Source organism: Arachis ipaensis, chromosome B8, assembly GCF_059453495.1.
Source record: "Arachis ipaensis isolate K30076 ecotype BB chromosome B8, ASM5945349v1, whole genome shotgun sequence".
Lineage (NCBI taxonomy): Eukaryota > Viridiplantae > Streptophyta > Magnoliopsida > Fabales > Fabaceae > Arachis > Arachis ipaensis.
Window position 1 is genome coordinate 135,341,723 of NC_142443.1, and position 24,077 is coordinate 135,365,799.

The following is a 24,077-nucleotide window of genomic DNA, read 5'->3' on the forward strand; positions in this document are numbered from 1 at the left end:
ATTCATCAGGCTTCTAGAATATATTATTCCCTTATATATATATATATGTGTGTGTGTTTGTGTCCACTTGATTCATAGTGATGTATAGGGTCCATAAAAAATAACAACTCAATTTGAAAAAAAATGGTTTGTAACTTTTATCGATGACCACACACGACTATGTTGGATCTATCTCATGCATAAAAAATCTGAGGTTTCAAAAATTTTTTAGTATTTTTCAACAATGGTAGAAACACAATTTGACACAAAAATTTTAATATTAAAAAGTGATAATGGCACCGAATACTTTAATAAAAATCTTGGTGAATTTTTTCAAAATTAAAGAAAGGTATTTAACATCAATCTACATGTCCCAATACACCCCAACAAAATGGCATTGCTGAAAGGAAGAATAAACATTTTCTTGAAGTAGTACGTGCCATTATGTTTGAGGGTAATGTTCCAAAGTATTTATGGGGAGATGCTGTCCTAACAGCAGCCTATCTCATAAATCGAATGCTCACACGTGTGTTAAATTACTGCACACCGTTGGATACTTTTAAAAAAAAATTTCAGCATGTAGGTTGCATTCTGACTTACCTTTAAAAGTATTTGGTTGCACTGTATTTTTACATACACCTTCATATCGAAGTAAACTTGATCCAAGGGCAGAAAAATATATTTTTATTGGCTATTCTCCAAGTCAAAAGGGTTATAAATGTTTCAATCCACACATTAAGAAATTTCATGTAAGCATGGATGTTACTTTTTTAAAACATGAAACCTTTTTTCAGAAAAATGTTAAGTTAAATAAAATAATTTATTTTTTTTAATTTTGAATAATTATTATAATTTAATTATATAACAAAAATATTTTATTTTAACAAATTTTAAAATATATTATATATGTCAGTGGCTTTTAGAAATATTTGTACACTACACACATCTAACCTCTTTAAAGATTGATATATTAGATAGGCTGTATTTATTTATAGACACGAGACTGAAATAGAAATATAGAAAATAAAATCATATTTAACAGATAAAATATGGATAGAAACAATAAGTCGCTTTTTAATTTCTATATGGAGGACAAATTTGTGTTGGACCCGGTTATGGAGGAGGGGAGAGCTTTACCTGTGTGTGGTGTCAGACAAGGAAAAAATCGGACCATGTATTTTGAGTGTGCTTCTCGGACGGTCCAAGTTGTATATGGGAAATGGACCATGCGATTAATTAGTGGCTCCCTATCCACGTGTCGCCCGCAGGTGACTCCCCAACGGTGCACTTTTTTTCAACATTAACCCATACCCAGCATCTATTTTCACTTTCACTCCATTCCTCCAAAGAAGAGCCACTGCTTCCTCTACTTCCTTATTCGTTCTGGTTCTTGCTTTGCATCGTGAAAGTAAGTTTAAAATGCCAAAGAAAAAAAAATTTAGAGAAGTTGATCGTCCTGAACTTCATCTCATATATTATTGTTGTTGTGAGAACTTAGAATATTTATTATTGGTTTAGGCGTGATTACGTTATAGTTTTTTTTGGAATTTTTTTAGTATTTTTTAATTATAATTGCTATTATTAAAAAATTAATTATTATTTTTATTGTTGTTAGAATTGAATTTAGGAGTGTAAATGGTTGTTATTATTTTTACCTGATTATGTTATCTTTTTTTTGGAATTTTTTTTTTAGTTTTTTATAATTATAATTATCATAGTTAGGAAGTTAATTGTTATTATTGTTGTTAGAATTGAAGTTAGGAATGTAAATAATTATTATCATTTTTATTAGATTATGTTGTTTTTTTTTTTGGAAATTTTTTTAGTTTTTTTATAATTATAATTATTATTGTTAGGAATTTAATTGTTATTATTGTTGTTAGAAAATTAAACTTAGGAATGTAAATAATTATTTTTATTTTTACCTGATTATGTTATTTTTTTAATTTTTCTAGTTTTTTATAATTATAATTATTATTGTTAGGAAGTTAATTATTATTATTGTCGTTAGAAATTGAATTTAGAAATTTAAATTGAGTAATAATTATTTTTTTTTAAAATTTAGAATTATATGTAAAAATAGTAGGAAGTTAATTAAATTTTATAATTAATTTTAGAGATTATGGTTTTAGATATTATCACATTTTTTTTGTGTTACCGTGAATTAATAGACAACTAAGCTAGAATTGTTAATTAAATAGGAGCGTTGTTAGTTTAATAAGAATTGGAATTATATATTAGTTGTTATTGTTAATAGTCAGTTATGAATAATTTTTAGGATTAGTAAGTTAATTTAGAAGTTAAAATGATTTGTTTTAATTAGTTTTGGTAAGATAATTTATGATAGTTGTGTGGTTTCAATCAATATGTTGTTGAGTTACTGTAAAAAAATTTTACTAATGAGACTTAATAAATTGGTGGGTTAGTACATGTTTACTACTATATGTTGTAATTAGGAAACAGATTAACGAGTTGACTAATAATAATTTGTTATATTTTTATAGAGTTTAAGGATGTTGACATGTGATCACCTAGTCCCTCCGGATCGATACAATGAAAGGATGGAGGGGCACTTACGACAAACTGGTTTTTATCATGCATCTCAGATTGGGGTAGTCCAATGTCAGAAAGTACTGGCGAATGCTCTAATCGAAAGGTGGCATCCAGACACACATACTTTTCACCTTTCGATCAGTGAATGTGCTGTGACGCTTGAAGATGTGGCAATAATTCTTGGTCTTCCGACGGACGGTCTTCCAGTCACATGGATGACAATGAGTAGTTTTGAAGCCTTGGAGGCGGAGTGTTTACACCAGTTTAGAGTGGCACCCAGTAAGTCGGCATATAGAGAAAGCTGTATAAAATTGACCTGACTGCGGGATTTAAAATAAAACTTACAGTTGACTGATGAAAATAGTATACAGAGCTACGTGAAGTTTCACATTATGTTGTTGATTGGAACGATCTTGTTTGGAGACAAGTCTGGCGCAGGTGTGCATTGAAAGTATCTACCACTGCTTCGTGATTTTGGGAGTATTGGACAGTACAGTTGGGGATCGCATGCCTAGCACACCTATACAGGACGTTATGTAGGTCATCTCGTTATGACTGTAAGGAGATCGATGGTCCGCTAACACTTCTGCTTGGTTGGGCTTGGATCCGCCTACCATATCTAGCGCCACTTCCTAGGGAACCCCGCAGTTTTCCCCTTGCAAACAGGTAATATTATCTTACAGTCAACCCGTATCTTATTATTTAGAATCCAATTGTGTTAATAAAATAAGTCATATTAGGTGGCGTAACTAGGAACGTGGAGACCATCGCTATAGATATCTTACGCTTGCTCACTTTAGGAAGACCTTGGATGATCTTCAAGAAGGTCAGGTGTGTTTTCATTGAAGAATAATTTTTTTTGGGTTTAGCCATAGTGTTAATTTTATTGTAATTGTTATAGTTCTTGTCATTGTGATTGTGAAGTGGATTGAAATCATGAGTTTACTTTATCTTTTCCAGTTTGTATGGGTTGCTTATGCTGTCGATTGTGTGGATCAGGACATAATTCCCCCAGACATCTACATGCACTCGGTTTGTTGGAGCGCTACGGTGCCGTTGGTCAGTTTTGAATGCATTGAGTGGCATGCAACTGATAGGTATAGGCGACAGTTTGGTTTTGTTCAGGGAGTTCCTCATTAGGAACGGAATCTAGACAAGGCACACGGAGAAGTCCTCACTGGTCCTAAGAATCTTAACTGAGCCACGGCCACGACTCATTCATTTTGGGTGATGCAGTGGACAAATAGGTATAATCACGTTATGACTGAGTTTCCCGTGCCTTCACAGCATCCCTTGGATACTTACAAGTACTGGTACTACCGGGCAAAATTTGGGGACCGGTTGAATTTGTCCAGCCTTGTTGTTCAAGAGAATGATGAGGGTAATCAAGATATGGATGTTGACAATTAAGAGCAGGAGCCACAGTCACCTCCACCATCCCCTCCACTTCTGAATCCACTTCCACAAGAACAACGCTATGTCCTCAAGTCAATATATACCTCAAACAAAGTTTACTCAATCGTACCCAATACATCAGCAGCATTGGGGTATGCCACAGTTTGACACAGGAGAAGGAGGTTCTTTTAGTCAGTTGCTTGGATTCATGGCTGCAGATGTAGGACAATCATATAGGCAATGCTTCATACGATGCTTCCCAACCTCGGTATATTTTTTCCACTGCCTTTTACTTAGCCAACCATGCTTTTCGATAACTGACGGTGTAGTTGAACTTCGATTGCACTTCTGCAATAACTGATTTTACCTTTAACGAGGAGTCAGCCTCGACAAACGGCTTGATGGCTTCTGCAATTGTGATCGAATCCAGCTTGGAATGATCTTGAGAAATGGTGGCTCTGGTACAGGTGTGACTACCATTATACCTCCTTATAACCCAACAGTACTTCCTGCTGATCATGCTAACCCTAACAAGCCAATCATATCCTGACCCATATTGTGTGCACTTGGCATAAAATGTCAACGGCTCCGACTCATACACACGGTAGTCTTCACTTCTTCAGATGGTATAATCTTTCATTGCCTTAATAACAGCTTCCTTGGAATTGAATTCCATCCTAACGGCAAATTCACCATTTGTGACAATAGGAGTTTTTGCGGCGAAGGCAGCCGAATAGAAAATACTTAATAAACGAATATTTAATAATCGAAACTAAAAGTAAATCAATACGCATAGCATCAATTACAATATACATAGACTGTACATCTGGTCATTCTCTTATTCTAAACAAAATAACAACATAAACACATAATAAAATACTGATTAATGAATACTAATTTCTATAAACTAAATCACTAACTAGCTAACAATATCATTACCTTAAACTTAACTAAATAAACCGATAAACAAATGCTAGTTGAGTAAATTGTCACACTTCACTTAACTATTTGGTCCATCGATCAATCTAAATTATTACAAGCTTCTAATCCTATTTATAAATATACGCAACCACGTACCTGCACTCATATATTCCAGAAACTCCGGAACATGCATGGCATCCAAATCCAAAACTCGAATGAAAGATGGCTCCTCAAACGGCTCTTCGTTTGCGAGTGTATTTGCCATGTCCGTCACATTTGGAGCCATGAGGCCATCACCTTCATCTTCATCACCATCTAGACCAACAACTTCGTAATTGTTTTCGAACTCTTCTTCACTGTCACTATTGTAATCTTCGCGTAGAATATTCCGGTAGGCCTCAGATTGTTCGAACTCAATGTACAACTCGATGAACGGGATTTGAGCACGACTTTCAATATACATCGAAAATATCTCTTGCAAACTAGCTTCGTCCGTTACATATTTGACTTGAAATTGGACAAATCCACCAAACACCGGTATGGGATATCTATATAAAATACAAGATATTTTCCTTGACATCTCAAAATCTAGCTTCTCACAGATCACACCTTTGAGCTCTTCAAATGAGATTGTGAAGGGAATAACAACATCTAACGAATTTTCACAAATGAATTTTACTCCTTCAGATGTTTGTAACAAAATTTCACCAAAATAATACACTTTCAAAAGAACTCTATCATCCATTTCTCTCACTCCACTAAATAACAATAAAAATAACACTATCAGATTTTTGGCCTACATACCAAAATAAAGAGAAACAGAAATGGAGGAAACTAGAGGAAGAGGCGAGCAAGATGAAGAAATGACCAGATCTAAGACTCTTCAACGAGAACACATGCTTTTATATATACAAGAACCCTAAATCGGACCCAACGATTAGAGAGATCTGATTCAAATTAAATTTAAAAAATTTAACTCGGACCCTGCGACTTCATTTTAGTGTATATATATATATATATATATACACAAAACCCATGGTCCGATTTGTATGCTGTGAAATTCAAATTCCAGCAATTGTCAAATCGGACCCTCCGAGAGAAAAGTCTAGGGGGCTAGCAACTTTTTAAAAAGTTGGTCAGCATTTAACCATCCAAAGAAAATTGAATGATCCCACATCATTGGATTTAATCTCACACCATTAAAAATACTATTGATAGCCAATTGATGATTACAAAACACAAAAATTGCTGGCCTCCTAGCACTCCTCCCCTCCGAGTTGTTGGCATATGTTTTAAAGGCAAAGAACTCGGACCATGCGAGTTCTACCCCTGCAAATGACATAAAGTTGTCCCACTCATTGGTGTAGCACGCTCTAATTCCATATCGAAGCACATCACGCTGTTTGGTTCCATAACAAAAAAATTGAGCCACAATAAGTCTAAAGACATTAAATTAATGTATTCTGTATCTTTTTTAACAAAAATAACTTAAAAACACTAACAAAAAATATATTTTATTTTTTATTTTTTATTATATTTATTAAATTTTTATAATTATATTTTTTATTGTTATATTTTTTTCTAAATTTTTTATATAAAAAATTAAAAATAAATTTAACTTTCATAATTTATTCTAATTTATCACAAAATAAAATATAAAAACACTAAATTTTATATCTTAATCTATTATGTTTTATCTTTAGTGTCATATTTTATTTTATTCTAATAACCAAACGTGTGTCGGTGGGTATATATCCGTTTTTCTCTCTGGACCACAGATTTTTCCTATATATGATGAGTAGGCATGATAGAAATTATAACATAGAATCCAATATTGATAAAGAAATAAAGGATGTGTAGTACTAACACTTCAGTACTTGATTGCTTCAACCCTGATGCAAAATTCAACATGCGTCATCGAAACACTGCAAATTTTCATCCTAGTATTTGGAAGGATTATTTCCTTCAATATGCTTCACAATCCATGGTATATATCTCTCTATATACTCGCTTATACATGCATGCAAATGCAATAATAATCAACTGATATATCTTTTATATGGATATAATGCAGGAATTTGATGATGAAACGAAGGCACAAATTGAAAATCTGAAGAAAGAAGTTGTCAAAATGCTTATTGATGCCTCAAAGCCCATTGAAGAAATACTTAACTTGATTGATTTAATCTGTCATTTGGGCATTCATTATCACTTTGAAAGCGAGATTGATGAAGTGCTGCAACAAATTCACAAGAATTATACCAAAAATGGAGAAATAATAATTATTGATGATAACCTTCGCTTACTTGCTTTGCTTTTTAGGTTATTAAGGCAACAAGGATATCACGTTTCACCAAGTATATACCTTATTCCTATTCTTTTTAGCTTATTTTTATATTTTGGCTTTAAATAACCTTAGTTTAATTTTTGTACAATATCTAGATGTGTTCAACAAATACAAGGATGAGAATGGAAATTTCAGTGAAAAACTTGTGAAGGATGTAGAGGGATTGGTAGAGTTGTATGAAGCATGTCATCTGAGAATTCATGGAGAAGAGATATTAGATGAAGCTTATGCATTCACTTCCACTCAACTTAAATCCATTGCGACCCAATTGAAGCCTTCACTTGCAGCACAAGTCAATTATAGTTTGAAGCAATCTTTACACCGAGGTTTGCCGAGATTGGAGGCACGCCGTTTTATTTCAATATATGAAGAAGATCCAACCCATAATCACACTCTACTCACTCTTGCAAAATTAGATTTTAATTTCCTACAAAACTTGCATCGGAAAGAATTTGGCAACATTTGCAAGTAAGCTCTTTAATTTTTACCACAAAACCATCCTACTTATTCCTACTCGGTTAAATAAGTTTCAAATATAATTCATCATTTTGGTTAAATGTTTATATTGTTCCACAAAAGTTTAAAATGTTTAGTTTCGATATATATTGAGAGTTAGACTGTTAGTTTTTTTTTTTTTTAAATGTTTATGTTATAGGATTGCTGGACTTATCACTCACCTCATTAACCATATCTTTTATTATAAAAAGTTAGGAGTGAAACTCAAATTCGAGACCTCTAGGTGAGAATAATAAGATTAAGATATTTAAGTTATAGCTCGTTGACACCTGATTAACCATATCTTGTGCAAGTTGCATCCTGATGCGCACAAAATAATTAGTTAATAAATTAGTTATTATATTTTTATATATAAATATATATTATTATATAATTTATTTTTAATATATATTCTATCTATACGACTAATTTGATGTTTAATTTTTAATATAAATATAACATAATTAATTTGATAATTACATTTTGAATTTTGAATTCATAATGTGCATGAATTTTGGAGGTGATTCTTTTGCCAATTATTAAATAACTAATTTTTATTCTCTCGTAAGTCTTAACCGAATCAATCACATCAATCACTAAATTTATTTATTTAACTAAACACACCATATTATAATTTATAACCTTGTTATTATATTGTTTTCCAAGAATGCCTCTTGTTCTTGTCATTGTCATTGTGTTGTTGTTCTTTAATTTTAGGTGGTGGAAGAAGCTTGATGTTGCTGCAAATTTTCCATATGCTCGAGATAGAATTGTGGAATGTTGTAACTGGGTTCTAGCGGTTTATTTTGAGCCCCAATATTTTCAAGCTAGAAAAATATTGACAAAACTGGTGGCTGTTACGTCAATTATTGATGATACATACGATGCTTATGGAACTATAGATGAATTGAAACTTTTCACTGAGGCAATTGAAAGGTTGGTAAGAAATGACAGGGTAAAGTATTAAATTGGTTATCTACGTTTGGGCGTAATCCTGTTTTGTTTTTTGAGGTTTAAAGTGTCCTATTGGAATTCAAAAAAATTTCATTTAGCTTTAATTTAGTCCCATCGTAAGGTCAAAGTTAAATACGGAATGTCCTACATTACGGCAGTATAAGAACAAGGTCGATAATTTAAAGAACAAGTATAAATTTCAAAGGCACAAAATCAACCGTGGATGTATCAATACATTTATTTATCATTCTCCTTAGTTCTATAGAAAATATTTCATTTAAATTATAAAAAGAATGATAAATAAATGTATTGATGCATTTACTGTTAATTTTGTACCTCTGAAACATGTACTTGTTTTCCCGATTATCGACTTTGTTCTTATACTACTGTAATGTAGGACATTCTGTTAATTATTTAACTTTGATCTCACGGTGGGACTAAATTGAAGCTAAATAAATTTTTTTTGGATTTAAATAGAATACTTTAAATCTTAAGAACCAAAACAGAATTACGGCCAAAGTAAAAAACCAATATAATACTTTACCCGAAATTATAAATAGATAATAGTTTTTGTTATGCTAGATAGCCAACCTAATATTTTATACTTTAACTTTAAATAAAATTAATTATATTATCAATTTTTCTATTTTCATTAGATTCTCGCTTTTTTCGAGTTTTTTCTCTCTCAACTCATGATTTTTGTTATTTTTATCTCTTTCATTTATTAACAGAATTAATTAATTTCATTAGTTTATTATCAATTTAAATTGATTTTGAATTTTCTTCTTTTTATTAATTTCAAAATTCTTAAAAAATCTATTGAGGTTGCAACTCAATCAATTTCAGTTTCCAACCATTTGTACATTTTTCCAAAATTTTTCTAATTTTTTCTTTTAAAGAGTTAAAGTAAAAAACCATCCAACATACTCAACAACCAAAACTTTTATTTCTTCATATCTGAAATTCTTAAGGAAAATATCATGCCTTTTTTAGTTTTAAGATTTGAAATTTAATTTAGAATTAATGGTCAGGAGATTTGTGATAGGATATTATTGGTACCAAACTTTCTATGTCGTTTCATTTCAGGTGGGATATTGGCTGTTTGAATGAACTTCCAGAATACATGAAATTAATTTATGACTCTCTCTTCAATATTTTTGAAGAAGCAGAAAGAGAACTTGAAAAGCAAGGAAGAACACATTGCATTAAATATGTCATAAAAGAAGTAAGACCCTCTTTTGACCTTTCTACAATATGTTATTTTTTTTTTATTTTGGTTGTTCACGATATTTTTGCATAAAAAAAAATTCGAATTTATAACACTTGGTTAAACTAACGAGTGAGTTAATCAATAAACTAATCCAAATTGATTTTGATAATATATTACTTGTTTTGTTGTTAAACTTATTCAATTTGGAAACAGAGTGCATCAAACATGTAAATTAATGACATGTGGTCATTTTAAATTTGATAACATCATGTTTTGCTAAATTTATGAAATAGATACTATACGGCCGATCAAGTTTATTTCGTTTGAGCCAATGAGTTATAACTCAAATGACATAATCTCCCCATACTCATTTAAGAGGTTGCGGGTTCGAATCTCATATCTTTAGTAAAAAAAAAAAGAAAGTTTATTTCGTTTGAGGTCTTTTATAGCCAAACTCGAATTAATAATCATTTGAAATTAGATGCAACATTGAATTCAAGAATTGAAATTCGGTTCTTTAATTTTTTTTTTTTGGATACATTGATAATATAAATATATATAATAAGATTTGAACCTAAAGTTTCATATAGCTTCTATATGATATAAATCACACAATTATAAATTGACACATTTCACACTCTAATGGTAAATTAGTCTAAATACTTCATGAAGTTCTTTTGTTCCTATGGTTGGCGTGTATATAAAAATAATTGAATTCATCACATTACAACTATTCCGAAACTTATCTAAAACTACGGTAATTTGAATTTGAATGTGAACTCTAGACATTTTTATCTAATAGTATTGCAAGAGATTCTGATATTTAAGTTAGCAAAGATTTTAGAAAAATTTTTAATAGAATAGACTTGAAAAATACTTGAGATGGAGGAGATATTTATATAAACATATAGTGATTACTCCTGTAACCCCCCTATTCTGGTAGGTAGTTATTTCCCCTTTTATCTAAGGACTGCTATGACCCCATATTTAAATATACAGACTTATTTGTAGGTGCAATTTAGATTCTGCGCTGAAGTCAGTTTAAAGAGGTCGGATGCATAGTGTAACACCCTACTACACAGAGTTTTATGCTTAAGTCGTAGAACAGAGGTAGTGTGGTGTTACGGACATCTATAAAGTAAAATATATACATATAATGATGGAAAAGATAATATACTAGGAGCCTTCAAAAAGGGGTAAACAATTATTGCAAAATGAAAAGCGCAACGCTCGAGGAATAGGGTTACTTGCGTGCTAAGAAAACCTAGAAGATGAGGATAAGAATAGATAACAGAGTAAAAGAAGGCCAACAATACAACATAACTAGCTTCCGACTCAGCCTGCGAAGCCAAGGTTGGCCGGAAGATATATGTATATATATATATTCCAAAATACACAAAACACAAAATAAGGCCCTATCTTTCCCTCAACCTCTATGAGGAGCAACATATACAATTTTCTTGGAGAGCAAGCTAAAAACATATATACATATATATAAACAGAAACCCAAAATACACCCAGGAACTACTTCGCTTCAAGGATCCAGACGCCTAGCGAGGAGCCTCTCGACCTGCATTTGAAAAATAACAATACAGTATGGGATGAGAACCAAAGGTTCTCAGCATGGTAAAAGTGTCACACGTATAATAAATAAAGTCATGGGAATGCTAGAGGCAATCCTAGAATTCCGTTATCACAATTACAGAACTTAATTTCTAAGTAAAAGCCATAAATGGGGGTAGGTGTTCTAAGTACACTATAATCACTTGCCTTGAACCTAACACCTAACACTCAACCAATTCACCATTCCTCCGTCCCTCCGTCTTCCATAATTCAGCAGAGACAAGCGACCAAACAAATTCACGCACAAGTAATAAGCAAATAGTGCAGATAGCAAGAATAGCAGGTAGCAGGATATATATATTCAAGTAGGCAATCTCAGATAATGCAGAGCAATCAAAACAAACAAATGCACATGATGCATGCCTGTCCTATGGCTGATGAGGCTCATCTGTCGATTATCCAGCCAACCCGACAAGTCTGAAAACCTTAGACTGTCTCCCGTCGCGCATCCCTATGAGTCTATGCATAGATTTCACATTCATATATCATTCAAATCACTCACTGGGGGCTATCCATACCCGGAAATTTATACGTGCCCGGTCCCCCTTACAACGTAGGGTCAATAGAGTATCGAGATTCAACCTAGAACATGAGGTGGCAAGCCACGGTTCTTACCCAGGAAAACTCGTATCTTAGATATCATTATTCATAAGCCAATTCATAATCATCATCATTATTTAGTCATTCATCAAAGCCATGGCATATTAACTCTTTTCATTAACAACTACCCTTTCACGTTTCTCATCATATCTACCGCTTTCTTCACTCCCAAGTTACCTCAACCTCCTATCTTCTACTATTTACTAAACTTACTAGTAGGATCTAGGATTAACAGAGCAAAAATAGGGAGTTTAGGGTTTAAAATCATGTTCAAAACTGAAAAATAAAGGTGGTGGAAAACAGGGCGTGTGCGCACCTCAGCTGTGCATGCGCCTTAGCTGTGCTAGTGCCACCAACAGAAGGCTCATCCTAGTGTGTGCAAGCGCACAGAAGTGTGCGTACACACACTTTATGAAAAATTCTGGGTGTGCGTGCACACAGAGGCGTGCGTACGCATAAGTTGAATTTTGCCTTTGTTGGGTGCGTGCGCATAGACCTGTGCGTGGGCACACATCAAAAAATCTGGTTCTGCTGCAACATTTAAAATTTCAGTTTTTCGCACCAAATTTTCAGCATCCATAACTTCCTTTAAAAAATTCGATTTTCCGCAAATTTTATATCGATTTTCAAGCTTATCAAACACCCTTAAATTTAAAACAAACTTCATTTGCATTCAAAATTTGAGGAGCAAGTTATGGACTTCCAAAGTTCATTAAAATTCACTTTTTACCAAAAACAGCCCAAACCTTATTTTTGCCAAAACCATATATCCCTCCCAAAACTCATTTCCAGCCAACCTAATATACCACAATCATCAATATAAACAGCCCTTAACCATAGCATAGCCATTCAACCACAACCATGTTGTTACTTTGCCAAAATCATGATTCCTTCATCCATCATTATCATACTAATATACATATATAAACACATTCAATCAACAACCAAATCTCAAGAATAACCATCAACTAACCATATTTCTCAACATAATTTCAACATCCACCTATCTATTAACATCATAAAACCAGTCATTTAGAACATGCAACCATTTCAACTTATCCTATAATGCTCTAACCTCAGTTTTCACAAAACCTTATATGTTAAACGCGCAAAACCTAAACCATACCTTGGCCGATCAGTTTATTCAACCCAAGGCAGCCTCACAAACTAGAACACAGCCCTCCAAGCTCAAAGAAACCAGCCACAAACCGAGCTTTACTCACCAATAAGCCTCCAAATGCTCACTTTTCAATCCCAATGCATATATATGAACTCAATTCACACCTAATTTACATATATACCCTAAATTCAGCTTCTTCATACTAAAATCAAAATTGATTAGGGTTTAGGTTACTCTTACCGTACCCACACGCATAGCGACTCAAGCCCAATATGTTTCGGAAGCTAAATCGAACCTAAAACACCAAATTGGGCAAGATTATATCACAAGGGTTCAATTTCACCATAAGAAAGGGGGTAGAGATTCTAAAACAAAATGGAGCTTACCAGTAAAATTGATCCAACAGAATTGTAGAGCTCAACGCGTGGCCGCAAACAGTGCGGCAATCAGAGCTCAAACGAGGAAGCTTTGGTGGATCAAAGATTGATGAGGGTTTGGGAGTTCTTCTTCCTCCCCAAATCTGTTAGCTTCGTTGGGTATGAAATGAGGAAGAAGAAGCTTCTGTTTCTTTTAAATTATGGGTCCGATTGGACCCACTGGCCCGTTTTGGGCCCCGGTTCAACCGGTTCGGCCCATCAGATCCAACTTTGGGCCAAATTTTCGAAATTGGTATCAAAATTCTCATTTTGATGAGCTCTATCCTATTTTGATATTAGTTTTTCATTTTTAATTTTTGTAATTAAAATTTAATTTATTAACTAATTATTTACCGATTTTAACGGGGTTTACATCCTACCCACTTAATTAGGAATTTTGTCCTCAAAATTCAGAGTGAGTTACCTAAAAAGAGGTGTGGGTAGTCCTTCCGTATCTCAGACTCAAGCTCCCAGGTATGTTCTTCAATACCAGCCCGACTCCAAGCTACTTTTACCAAAGAAACCTCTTTTCCGTGTAAACGCTTGATGTTGGTATCATCGATCCTAACCAAAGTTACTGGAAGCGTCAAATCTTCTCTCACTTGAACTGATTCCGGCTCTAGGACATGACTAGGATCAAAAATGTATTTACAAAGCTGCGATACGTAAAATACGTCATGCAGGTTCGAAAGATGTGGTGGTAAAGCGATCCTATACGCCACTGGTCTAATTCTCTTCAGGATTTCAAACGGCCCAATGTAACGGGGATTTAATTTCTTAGTTTTGATGGACCTCCCTATTCCAGTGGTTGGAACAACCTTCAGGAAGATGTGTTTTCCTTCCTCAAATTCTAAAGGCTTCCGCCTTCGGTCAGCATAGCTCTTCTGACGGCTTTGAGCTTCAAGCATTCGACTCCGAATTTTCTTTATTTGCTCAGTGGTTTCACTTAACATTTCAGGTCCTATCAGGCTCTTTTCTCCTGCTTCATAACAACATAATGGAGACTGACATTTTCTTCCATACAAAGCCTCATATGGAGCCATTCCAATACTTGCATGATAGCTGTTGTTATAAGCGAATTCCACCAGAGGCATATATCGATCCCAACTCACCGGCTGGTCCAAAACACAAGCTCGTAGCATATCTTCCAAGGTTTGGATTGTTCTTTCTGATTGGCCATCCGTCTGAGGATGATATGCGGTACTTAGGCTTAATTGAGTGCAAAAAGATCGCTGAAATACTCCCCAGAACCGTGATGTAAAGCGAGGGTCTCTATCAGATACAATGGTGGAAGGTACGCCATGTAACCTCACAATCTCCTTTATGTATAACCGCGCCAACTCCTCCATAGTACAACTTATCCGAATAGGCAGAAAATGAGCTGACTTGGTCAGTCGATCTACAACCACCCAAATAGCATCACAACCTGTCCGAGTCCTAGGTAAACCCAACACAAAATCCATAGCAATGCTCTCCCATTTCCACTGTGGAATATCCAATGGTTGAAGGGTTCCTGCTGGTCTTTGGTGTTCAATTTTAACTTTCTGACAAGTTAGGCATTTGAAAACATGCAATGCCACATCATTTTTCATCCTTGGCCACCAGAACATCGTCTTTAGGTCTTGGTATATCTTGGTGCTTCCCGGATGAATGGAGAACCCGCTCTTGTGAGCTTCCTCCAGTATGCTCTGTCGCAAATCCCCGACATCTGGCACAATTATCCGACCCTTGAACCTCCACAATCCATCCTTATCTTCTGACACTCTCCACTGCTTGCCTTTCTCAATCGCCGGCAAAATCTTATACAATTCTTGGTCATTCTGATGAGCCTTTAGTAGTTCGGCCTTGAAGTCGCTTGAAATCTATAACTGGCTTAGGCATAAAGTCCCAAACTCTTCTCTGATTCCCAGTTTCAATCCTTGGAAGGCTCTTAGCAACTCTTCCTCTCTTAGCATCATCCAAGCAGCACATAGGGATTTCCTACTCAGGGAATCCGCCACCACATTCCCCTTTCCCAGATGGTAGTTCAACTCGAAATAATAATCCTTTAGGTGTTCCATTCACCTCCTCTGACGCATATTCAGCTCTTTTTGTTCAAATAGGTACTTCAAACTCCTATGGTCTGAGAAGACTTGGAATTTCACACCATAGAGATAATGCCTCCAAATCTTCAAAGCAAAGACAATGGCTGCAAGCTCCAAATAGTGAGTTTGATAGTTTCTTTTATGTGGCCTTAACTGACATGAGGCATAAGCTACAACTTTATGATGCTGCATTAACACGCATCCTAAACCCTTCAAGGACGCATCACAGCATACTTCGAATGGTTCTCTCGGCTCAGGCAACACCAATACGGGTGAAGTAGTCAATCTCTGTTTCAACGCAAGGAAACTCTCCTCGCACTCAGGAGTCCATTCAAAAGGAACATCCTTCCGAGTCAGCTTGGTCAAAGGCAAAGCGATTTGTGAAAACCCTTTAATGAACCTCCAGTAGTAGCCTGCCAATCCTAAGAAACTCCTGATCTCCGTTACTGAAGTTAATCGCTCCCAATTCATCACCGCCTCAACCTTAGTAGGATCCACTGCTATTCCTTGCTTACTCACCACATGACCAAGAAATTTTACTTCAGACTTCCAGAACTCACACTTGGATAGCTTGGCATACAACTTCCTATCCTTCAGGATTTGCAGCACTGTTCGCAAGTGTTCTGCATGCTCATCTTCTGTCTTAGAGTAGATAAGAATGTCGTCGATAAATACAACAACAAACTTGTCTAGATATGGATGGAAAATCCTGTACATATGATCCATGAATATCGCCGGAGCATTAGTTAGTCCGAAGGACATCACTGTGTATTCATAGTGACCATAGCGCATTCTGAAGGCAGTTTTAGGAATATCCTCATCTCTAACCCTTATCTGGTGGTATCCGGATCGTAGATCAATCTTAGGGAACACACCGGCTCCCTGTAAATGGTCTATCAGGTCATCAATCCTTGGCAACGGATATTTATTCTTCACAGTAATCTTATTTAGCTACCTATAGTCAACACATAAGTGCATACTCCCATCTTTCTTCTTCACCAGTAGCACTGGCGCGCCCCACGAAAAAACACTTGGTCGGATAAAGTTTTTTCCCAACAGATCCTCCAGTTGAGACTTCAATTCGGCCATTTCTAGAGGTGATATCCTATAAGGAGCACTCGAGATTGGTCCGGCCCCAAGTACTAACTCAATAGCAAATTCAACTTCTCGGTTAGGTCGAAATTCCTTAATATCATCCGGAAACACCTCTGGAAACTCACACACAACCGGAATTTGCTCCAAGCTTTGAATATCACCCGAAACACCCACAGCTAACAACAATATTCCTTGACATTCGGCCCCAGAACAATTCACTGTCATGGAATTCAGGTAGTAGTTATTCACCACAATCGGCCCCTCAGTGTCTTCAGGCATGAAACACACTATTTTTGTAGAGCAATCCAGTAGAAGATGGTTCTTGGATAACCAGTCCAATCCCAAAATGAGATCAAGACCAGTCATCGGCAAACAAATTAAGTTATGCACGAAGTCACGCTGTTGTATTCGAAAGGGAACTTGGGGGCACCCTAACCTAGTCACCATAGCCTCGTGGGTGGCATTATACACCTTTAAATCATACTCCAGGACTACTATTTTCAAGCCTAACTCATCAGTCTTCTCAAATTCAATAAAAGAATGTGTAGCTCCAGAATCAAACAAAGCATTCAAAGTTTTACCAGCCATCTCACAGTTACCTCTGATCAATGTCTCTGACCCCTCAATGCCTACTGAAGAAGTAGTGTACACTCTCCCTGGCTATTGCACTCTACCTGTCTCATACCTCTTCTTCTCTGGGCAACTATTAGCCAAGTGGAATAACAGACTTCCGTCCCAAACCTGCATGGCCCAGAATGGTACTTCCCACATCTGTGGCAACTCACATCCTGTTGTGGCTGCTTTCCTTGTCTCCTTCCCTGATTAGCATTGGCATTTGGCCTCCTGAAGCTGCCTTGCCCCTGATTATTCTGAGGGACAAAGCTGCCACGCTTAAACTGTCTGCCCCTAGGTGCAAAATTCCTCCCTGTGGTCCTCTAGAATGGCATCCTCATACTCCCTTTTTCTGCTGCAGCCCTTCTAACACAATTCTTAGCCACCCTGCTCTTATTCACAAGCTCAGAGAACACCCGAATCTCCATAGGTGCTACAAAGCTCTGAATGTCACTCCGAAGGCCTCCTTCATACTTTATGCACTTCCACTCAGCAAAGTCCTCAGGAGCTGCCTGACAGATACGTGAAAAGCGGCATAATTCATCAAATTTACTGATGTACTCAGTAATGGTCATCTGGCCTTGTTTCAGTTGAAGCAATTCAAGTTCTTTTGCGTTTCTAACTGAGTTGGGGAAGTACTTCTTATAAAACTCCTCTCGGAACAACTCCCAAGAGATCACAACCCCGTCAGGCTGCAGAATGCACCTCATGCCCTGCCACCAATGCTGAGCTTCACCATGCAGCTGGTAGGTTCCAAACTCAACCCACTGCTCATCAGGAACCTGCTGGGCCTATAATGCTCGCTCAATAGCCTGTATCTAGTTATCAGCATCAGTAGGATTCGAGGTCCCTCTGAAGGTCGGAGGGTGAGCCTTCAGGAAAGAGGAAAGCGTCATAGGACCATTCTCTCCATTGTTTCCATTGTTTCCGTTATTCATTTGGTTTTCCAGAGCCTCGTCCGTAGCTTGCATTGTTGCTGCCATATTACCTAAGGCGGCCATGAAGTCTACAGGGTTGAGAGTATTTCTTGAAGCTTCGAGCATAGCATTGCCTATTCTGCCTCTACCTCGCCGGCGTCCGCGTCCGCGAGTCGACATTTGGTCCCTATACACACCAAACAAATGATATCAAGTTGATCAGTCTCAATATCGCAAGTCTAGTGCTTTAAGTCCCAAATGCATGCTCACGAACATTTATGCCATATATATCAGTTAGATATCATACTAGCACATAGACACATACACAGAGAATGCACAGAAGCACAGTCAGTCCGTCCTCAGGCTCTACAGGAACGAACTGCTCTGATACCATAATGTAACACCCTACTACATAGAGTTTTATGATTAAGTCGTAGAACAGAGGTAGTGTGGTGTTACGGACTTCTATAAAGTAAAATATATACATATAATGATGGAAAAGATAATATACTAGGGGCATTGAAAAACGGGTAAACAATTATCGCAAAATGAAAAGCGCAACACTCAAGGAATAAGATTACTTGAGTGCTAAGAAACCTAGAAGATGAGGATAAGAATAGATAACAGAGTAAAAGAAGGCTAACAATACAACATAACTAGCTTCCGACTCAGCCTCTGGCCGGAAGATATATATATATATATATATATATATATATATATATATATATATATAATAAAGCCCTATCTCTCCCTCAACCTCTATGAAGAGCAACATATACAATTTTCTTGGAGAGCAAGCTAAAAACATATATACATATATATATAAATAGAAACCCAAAAAACACCCAGGAACTACTTCACTTCAAGGATCCAGACGCCTAGCGAGGAGCCTCTCGACCTGCATCTGAAAAATAACAACACAGTATGGGATGAGAACCAGAGGTTCTCAGCATGGTAAAGGTGCCACGCGTATAATAAATAAGATCCTGAGAATGCCAGAGGCAATCCTAGAACTCCATTATCACAATTACAGAACTTAATTTCTAAGTAAAAGCCATAAATGGGGGTAGGTGTTCTAAGTACACTATAATCACTTGCCTTGAACCTAACACCTAACACTCAACCAATTCACCATTCCTCCGTCCCTCCGTCTTCCATAATTCAGTAGAGACAAGCGACCAAACAAATTCACACACAAGTAATAAGCAAATAGTGCAGATAGCAAGAATAGCAGGTAGCAGTATATATATATATATATATATATATATATATATATATATATATATATATATATATATATATATATATATATATATATATATATATATATATATATATATATATATATATATTCAAGTAGGCAATCTCAGATAATGTATAGCAATCAAAACAAACAAATGCACATGATGCATGCCTGTCCTATGGCTGATGAGGCTCATCTGTCGGTTATCCAGCCAACCCGACAAGTCCAAAAACCTTAAACTGTCCCCCGTTGCGCATCCCCATGAGTCTATGCATAGATTTCACATTCATATATCATTCAAATCACTCACTGGGGGCTATCCATACCCGGGAATTTATATGTTCCCGGTCACCCTTACGATGTAGGGTCAACAGAGTATCGAGATTCAATCTGGAACACGAGGTGGCAAGCCACGGTTCTTACCCAGGAAAACTCGTATCTCAGATATCATTATTTATAAGCCAATTCATAATCATCATCATTATTTAGCCATTCATCAAAGCCATGGCATATTAACTCATTTCATTAACAACTACCCTTTCACGTTTCTCATCATATCTACCTCTTTCTTCACTCCCAAGTTACCTCAACCTCCTATCTTCTGCTATTTACTAAAATTACTAGTAGGATCTAGGATTAACAGGGCAAAAATAGGGAGTTTAGGATTTAAATCATGTTTAAAACAGAAAAATAAAGGTGCTGGAAAACAGGGCGTGTGCGTACGCACACACCTGTGCATGCGCACAGCTTAACAAGAAAGCAGCACGTGTGCATACGCACGAATACGTGCTTGCGCACACATTCCTTAGTGTGCATGCGCCTCAGCTGTGCTAGCGCCACCAACAGAAGGCTCATCCTAGCGTATGCGTACGCACACTTTATGAAAAATGCTAGGTGTGCGTGCGCAGAGAGGCGTTCGTACGCACAAGTTGAATTTTTTCTTTGTTGGGTGCATGCGCACAGACCTGTGCGTGGGCACACATCAGAAAATCTGGTTCTGCTGCAACATTTAAAATTTCAATTTTTCGTACCAAATTTTCGGCATCCATAACTTTCTCTACAAAATTCAGTTTTCCGCAAACTTTACATCAATTTCAAGCTTATCAAACACCCTTTAATTTAAAACAAACCTCGTTTGTATTTAAAATTTGAGGAGCAAGTTATGGACTTCCAAAGTTCATTAAAATTCACTTTTTACCAAAAATACCCCAAATCTTATTTTCACCAAAACCACATATCCCTCCCAAAACTCATTTCCAGCCAACCTAATATACCACAATCATCAATATAAACAGCCCTTAACCATAGCATAGCCATTCAACCACAACCATGTTGTTACTTTGCCAAAATCATGATTCCTTCATCCATCATTATCATACTAATATACATATATAAACACACTCAATCAACAACCAAATCTCAAGAAGCACCATCAACTAACCATATTTCTCAACATAATTTCAACATCCACCTATTAACATCATAAAACCAGTCATTTAGAACATGCAACCATTTCAATTTATCCTAGAATGCTCTAACCTTAGTTTTCACAAAACCTTATATGTTAAACGCGCGAAACCTAAACCATACCTTAGCCGATCACTTTATTCAACCCAAAGCAGCCTCACAAGCTAGAACACAGCCCTCCAAACTCAAAGAAACCAGCCACAAACCGAGCTTTACTCACCAATAAGCCTCCAAATGCTCACTTTTCAATCCCAATGCATATATATGAACTCAATTCACACCTAATATACATATATACCCCAAATTCAATTTCTTCATACTAAAATACAAATTGATTAGGGTTTAGGTTACTCTTACTGTACCCACACGCATAGCGACTCAAGCCCAATATGTTCCAGAAGCTAAATCGAACCTAAAACACCAAATTGGGTAAGATTATATCACAAGGGTTCAATTTCACCTTAAGAAAGGGGGTAGAGATTCTGAAACAAAAATGGAGCTTACCGGTGAAATTGATCCAACAGAATTGTAGAGCTCGACGCGCTGGACGCGTGGCCGCAAACAGTGCGGCAATCGGAGCTCAAACGAGGAAGCTATGGTGGATCAAAGATTGATGAGGGTTTGGGAGTTCTGCTTCTTTTAAATTATATCTGTTGGCTTCATTGGGTATGAAATAAGGAAGAAGAAGCTTCTGTTTCTTTTAAATTATGGGTCCGGTTAGACCCACGGGCCTGTTTTGGGCCCCGGTTCAACTGGTTCGGCCCATTCGGTCCAACTTTGGGCCAAATTTTCGAAATTGGTATCAAAATTCTCTTTTTGACGAGCTCTATCCTATTTTGATATTAGTTTTATATTTTTAATTTTCGTAATTAAAATTCAATTTATTAACTAATTATTTATCGATTTTAGCGGGATTTACACAAAGTCATTGTAGAATTTGGTCTTATCTTACTTTTGGATCTAACTTCTAGTTTTAGCCTAAGATATGAACAACATTTCAAATACACTATTATCAATAATGATTTTGTTACATAATATGTGTTGAATGGCAGTTTCAAAAGACAATCCAGGCCTACATGACTGAGGTCAAATGGTTGAATAACAAGTATATACCAACAATGGCAGAGTACATCCAAACATCAGCAATATCATCTGGTTATCCGTTGCTCATAGCAATTTCCTATGTTGGCATGGGAGATATAGCCACAAAAGACATCTTTAAATGGGTAACAAATAAACCCAAAATTGTTACAGCTTCTGCAAATATGTGCAGGATCATGGATGACATTGTCTCTAATGAGGTATAGTCATGTGCAAAAGTTCTTTATTTTGATATTATAATTGAATTTTTCTTATTATTTAGTCTTGTGAAAGTTATTTTAAAAGTTAAATCTCATTGAACAGTTTGAACAGAAAAGAGAACATATTGCCTCAATAATAGAATGCTACATGAGAGATTGTGGTGTATCTAAAGAAGAAGCCATTCAAGAATTGCAAAAGAGAGTTACAGATGCTTGGAAGGATATAAATGAGGAATTCCTGAAGCCAACAGAAGTTCCAAGGCTGTTTCTAATGAATATTCTCAACATGTCACGATTTATGGATGTGATGTACAAAGATGAAGATTGCTACACTCATGCTGAAGGAAAAATGAAGAAATGCATTCAAGCTTTGTTTGTTGATCCAGTGCCAATAATATGAGAAAGAAGCATCTTAATTGTTTGCTTGGACCATTAAATTGTTAGAAATGAGAAAAAAAATTTAATTCTTTAGTGTATTTGGCAAAATTTTAACATTTAAAGTAAAAATATTAAAAAAATAAAAAATATTTTTATATTAATATTGTACTCAAATATAATTGTTAAATAAAAAAATATTTTTACATAAGATATCTAAACATAAAATTGTTTGTAGCTCATCCAAACAAATTCTAAAACCTTGTATATATTTAACCTTTCCTTCTCAAAATGAAGAAAATACACTAAACCTTGTATATGCCTAAGCAAAAGTAATATCTAATAAAATATATTGGCGCAACTCATAAATCTGAACTTCAATCTTGATATATTGGCGCAACTCATAAATCGAATCAAGTGAAGGCTTTGTAGTATTTGCTAGAATTTTGACTTCTTTTTAATATTTGACCTCTTTATATAAGGAAAATACGCTAAAATTTCATATAGCTTTTACATGATACAAATCACACAATTATAAATTGACACATTTCACACTCTAATGATAAATTAGTCTAAATACTTCATGAAGTTCTTTTGTTCCTGGGTTGGCGTGTATATAAAAATAATTGAATTCATCACATTACAACTATTTCGAAATTTATCTAAAAACTACGGTAATTTAAGTTTGAATGTGAAGTCCAAACATTTTTAAGTGAAAAAATACATGCTTTTGTCTGAGTATTTTGTGAAAAGGTATGAAATAGTAATATAAAGGATTCTGATAGTTAAGTTAACAAAGATTTTAGACCAATTTTTAGTAAATTAGAGTTGAAAAATACTTGAGACGAAAGAGATATTTATATAAACATATAATGATTACTCCTATATTTAAATATATGGGCTTATTTTGTTATATAATGTGTTGAATAACAGTTTCAGAAGACAATCCAGACCTACATGAATGAAGTCAAATAGTTAAATAACAAGTATATACCAACAATGACAGAATACATCAAAACATCAACAATAACATCTGGTTATCCGATGCTAATAACAGCTTCTTATATTGGCATGAAAGATATGGCTACAGAAGACATCTTCCAATGGGTAACAAGTAAACCCAAAATTGTTACAGCTTCCACAATTATTTTCAGGTTCATGGATGACATTGTCTCTAATGAGGTATATTTATGTGCAATATACAAACTCAACACAAAAGTTTAACTACCATACTAAATATATACAAAATTAGCCACTATTTAATTTAACATTTAATTAAAATTTTGGTGTTTGCTACGGTACGATTATAAATTCATACGTACCGATACGTTTAAAATATGGACAAGTAGTAACAAGTCATGTGGAATTTA

The 24,077-nt window shown here is 35.4% G+C and overlaps 1 protein-coding gene across 1 annotated transcript; it reads left to right on the plus strand.

Moving 5' to 3' along the window:
- Positions 1-6,637: 6,637 nt before the first annotated feature.
- Positions 6,638-22,871, plus strand: LOC107613526 (putative terpene synthase 2). The gene is made up of 7 exons (XM_016315568.3): positions 6,638-6,835; positions 6,923-7,205; positions 7,291-7,663; positions 8,408-8,626; positions 9,731-9,869; positions 22,084-22,332; positions 22,436-22,871. The coding sequence occupies exons 1-7, from the start codon at positions 6,701-6,703 to the stop codon at positions 22,730-22,732; spliced, it is 1,695 nt and encodes a 564-aa protein (XP_016171054.2). The 5' UTR covers positions 6,638-6,700; the 3' UTR covers positions 22,733-22,871.
- Positions 22,872-24,077: the final 1,206 nt, after the last annotated feature.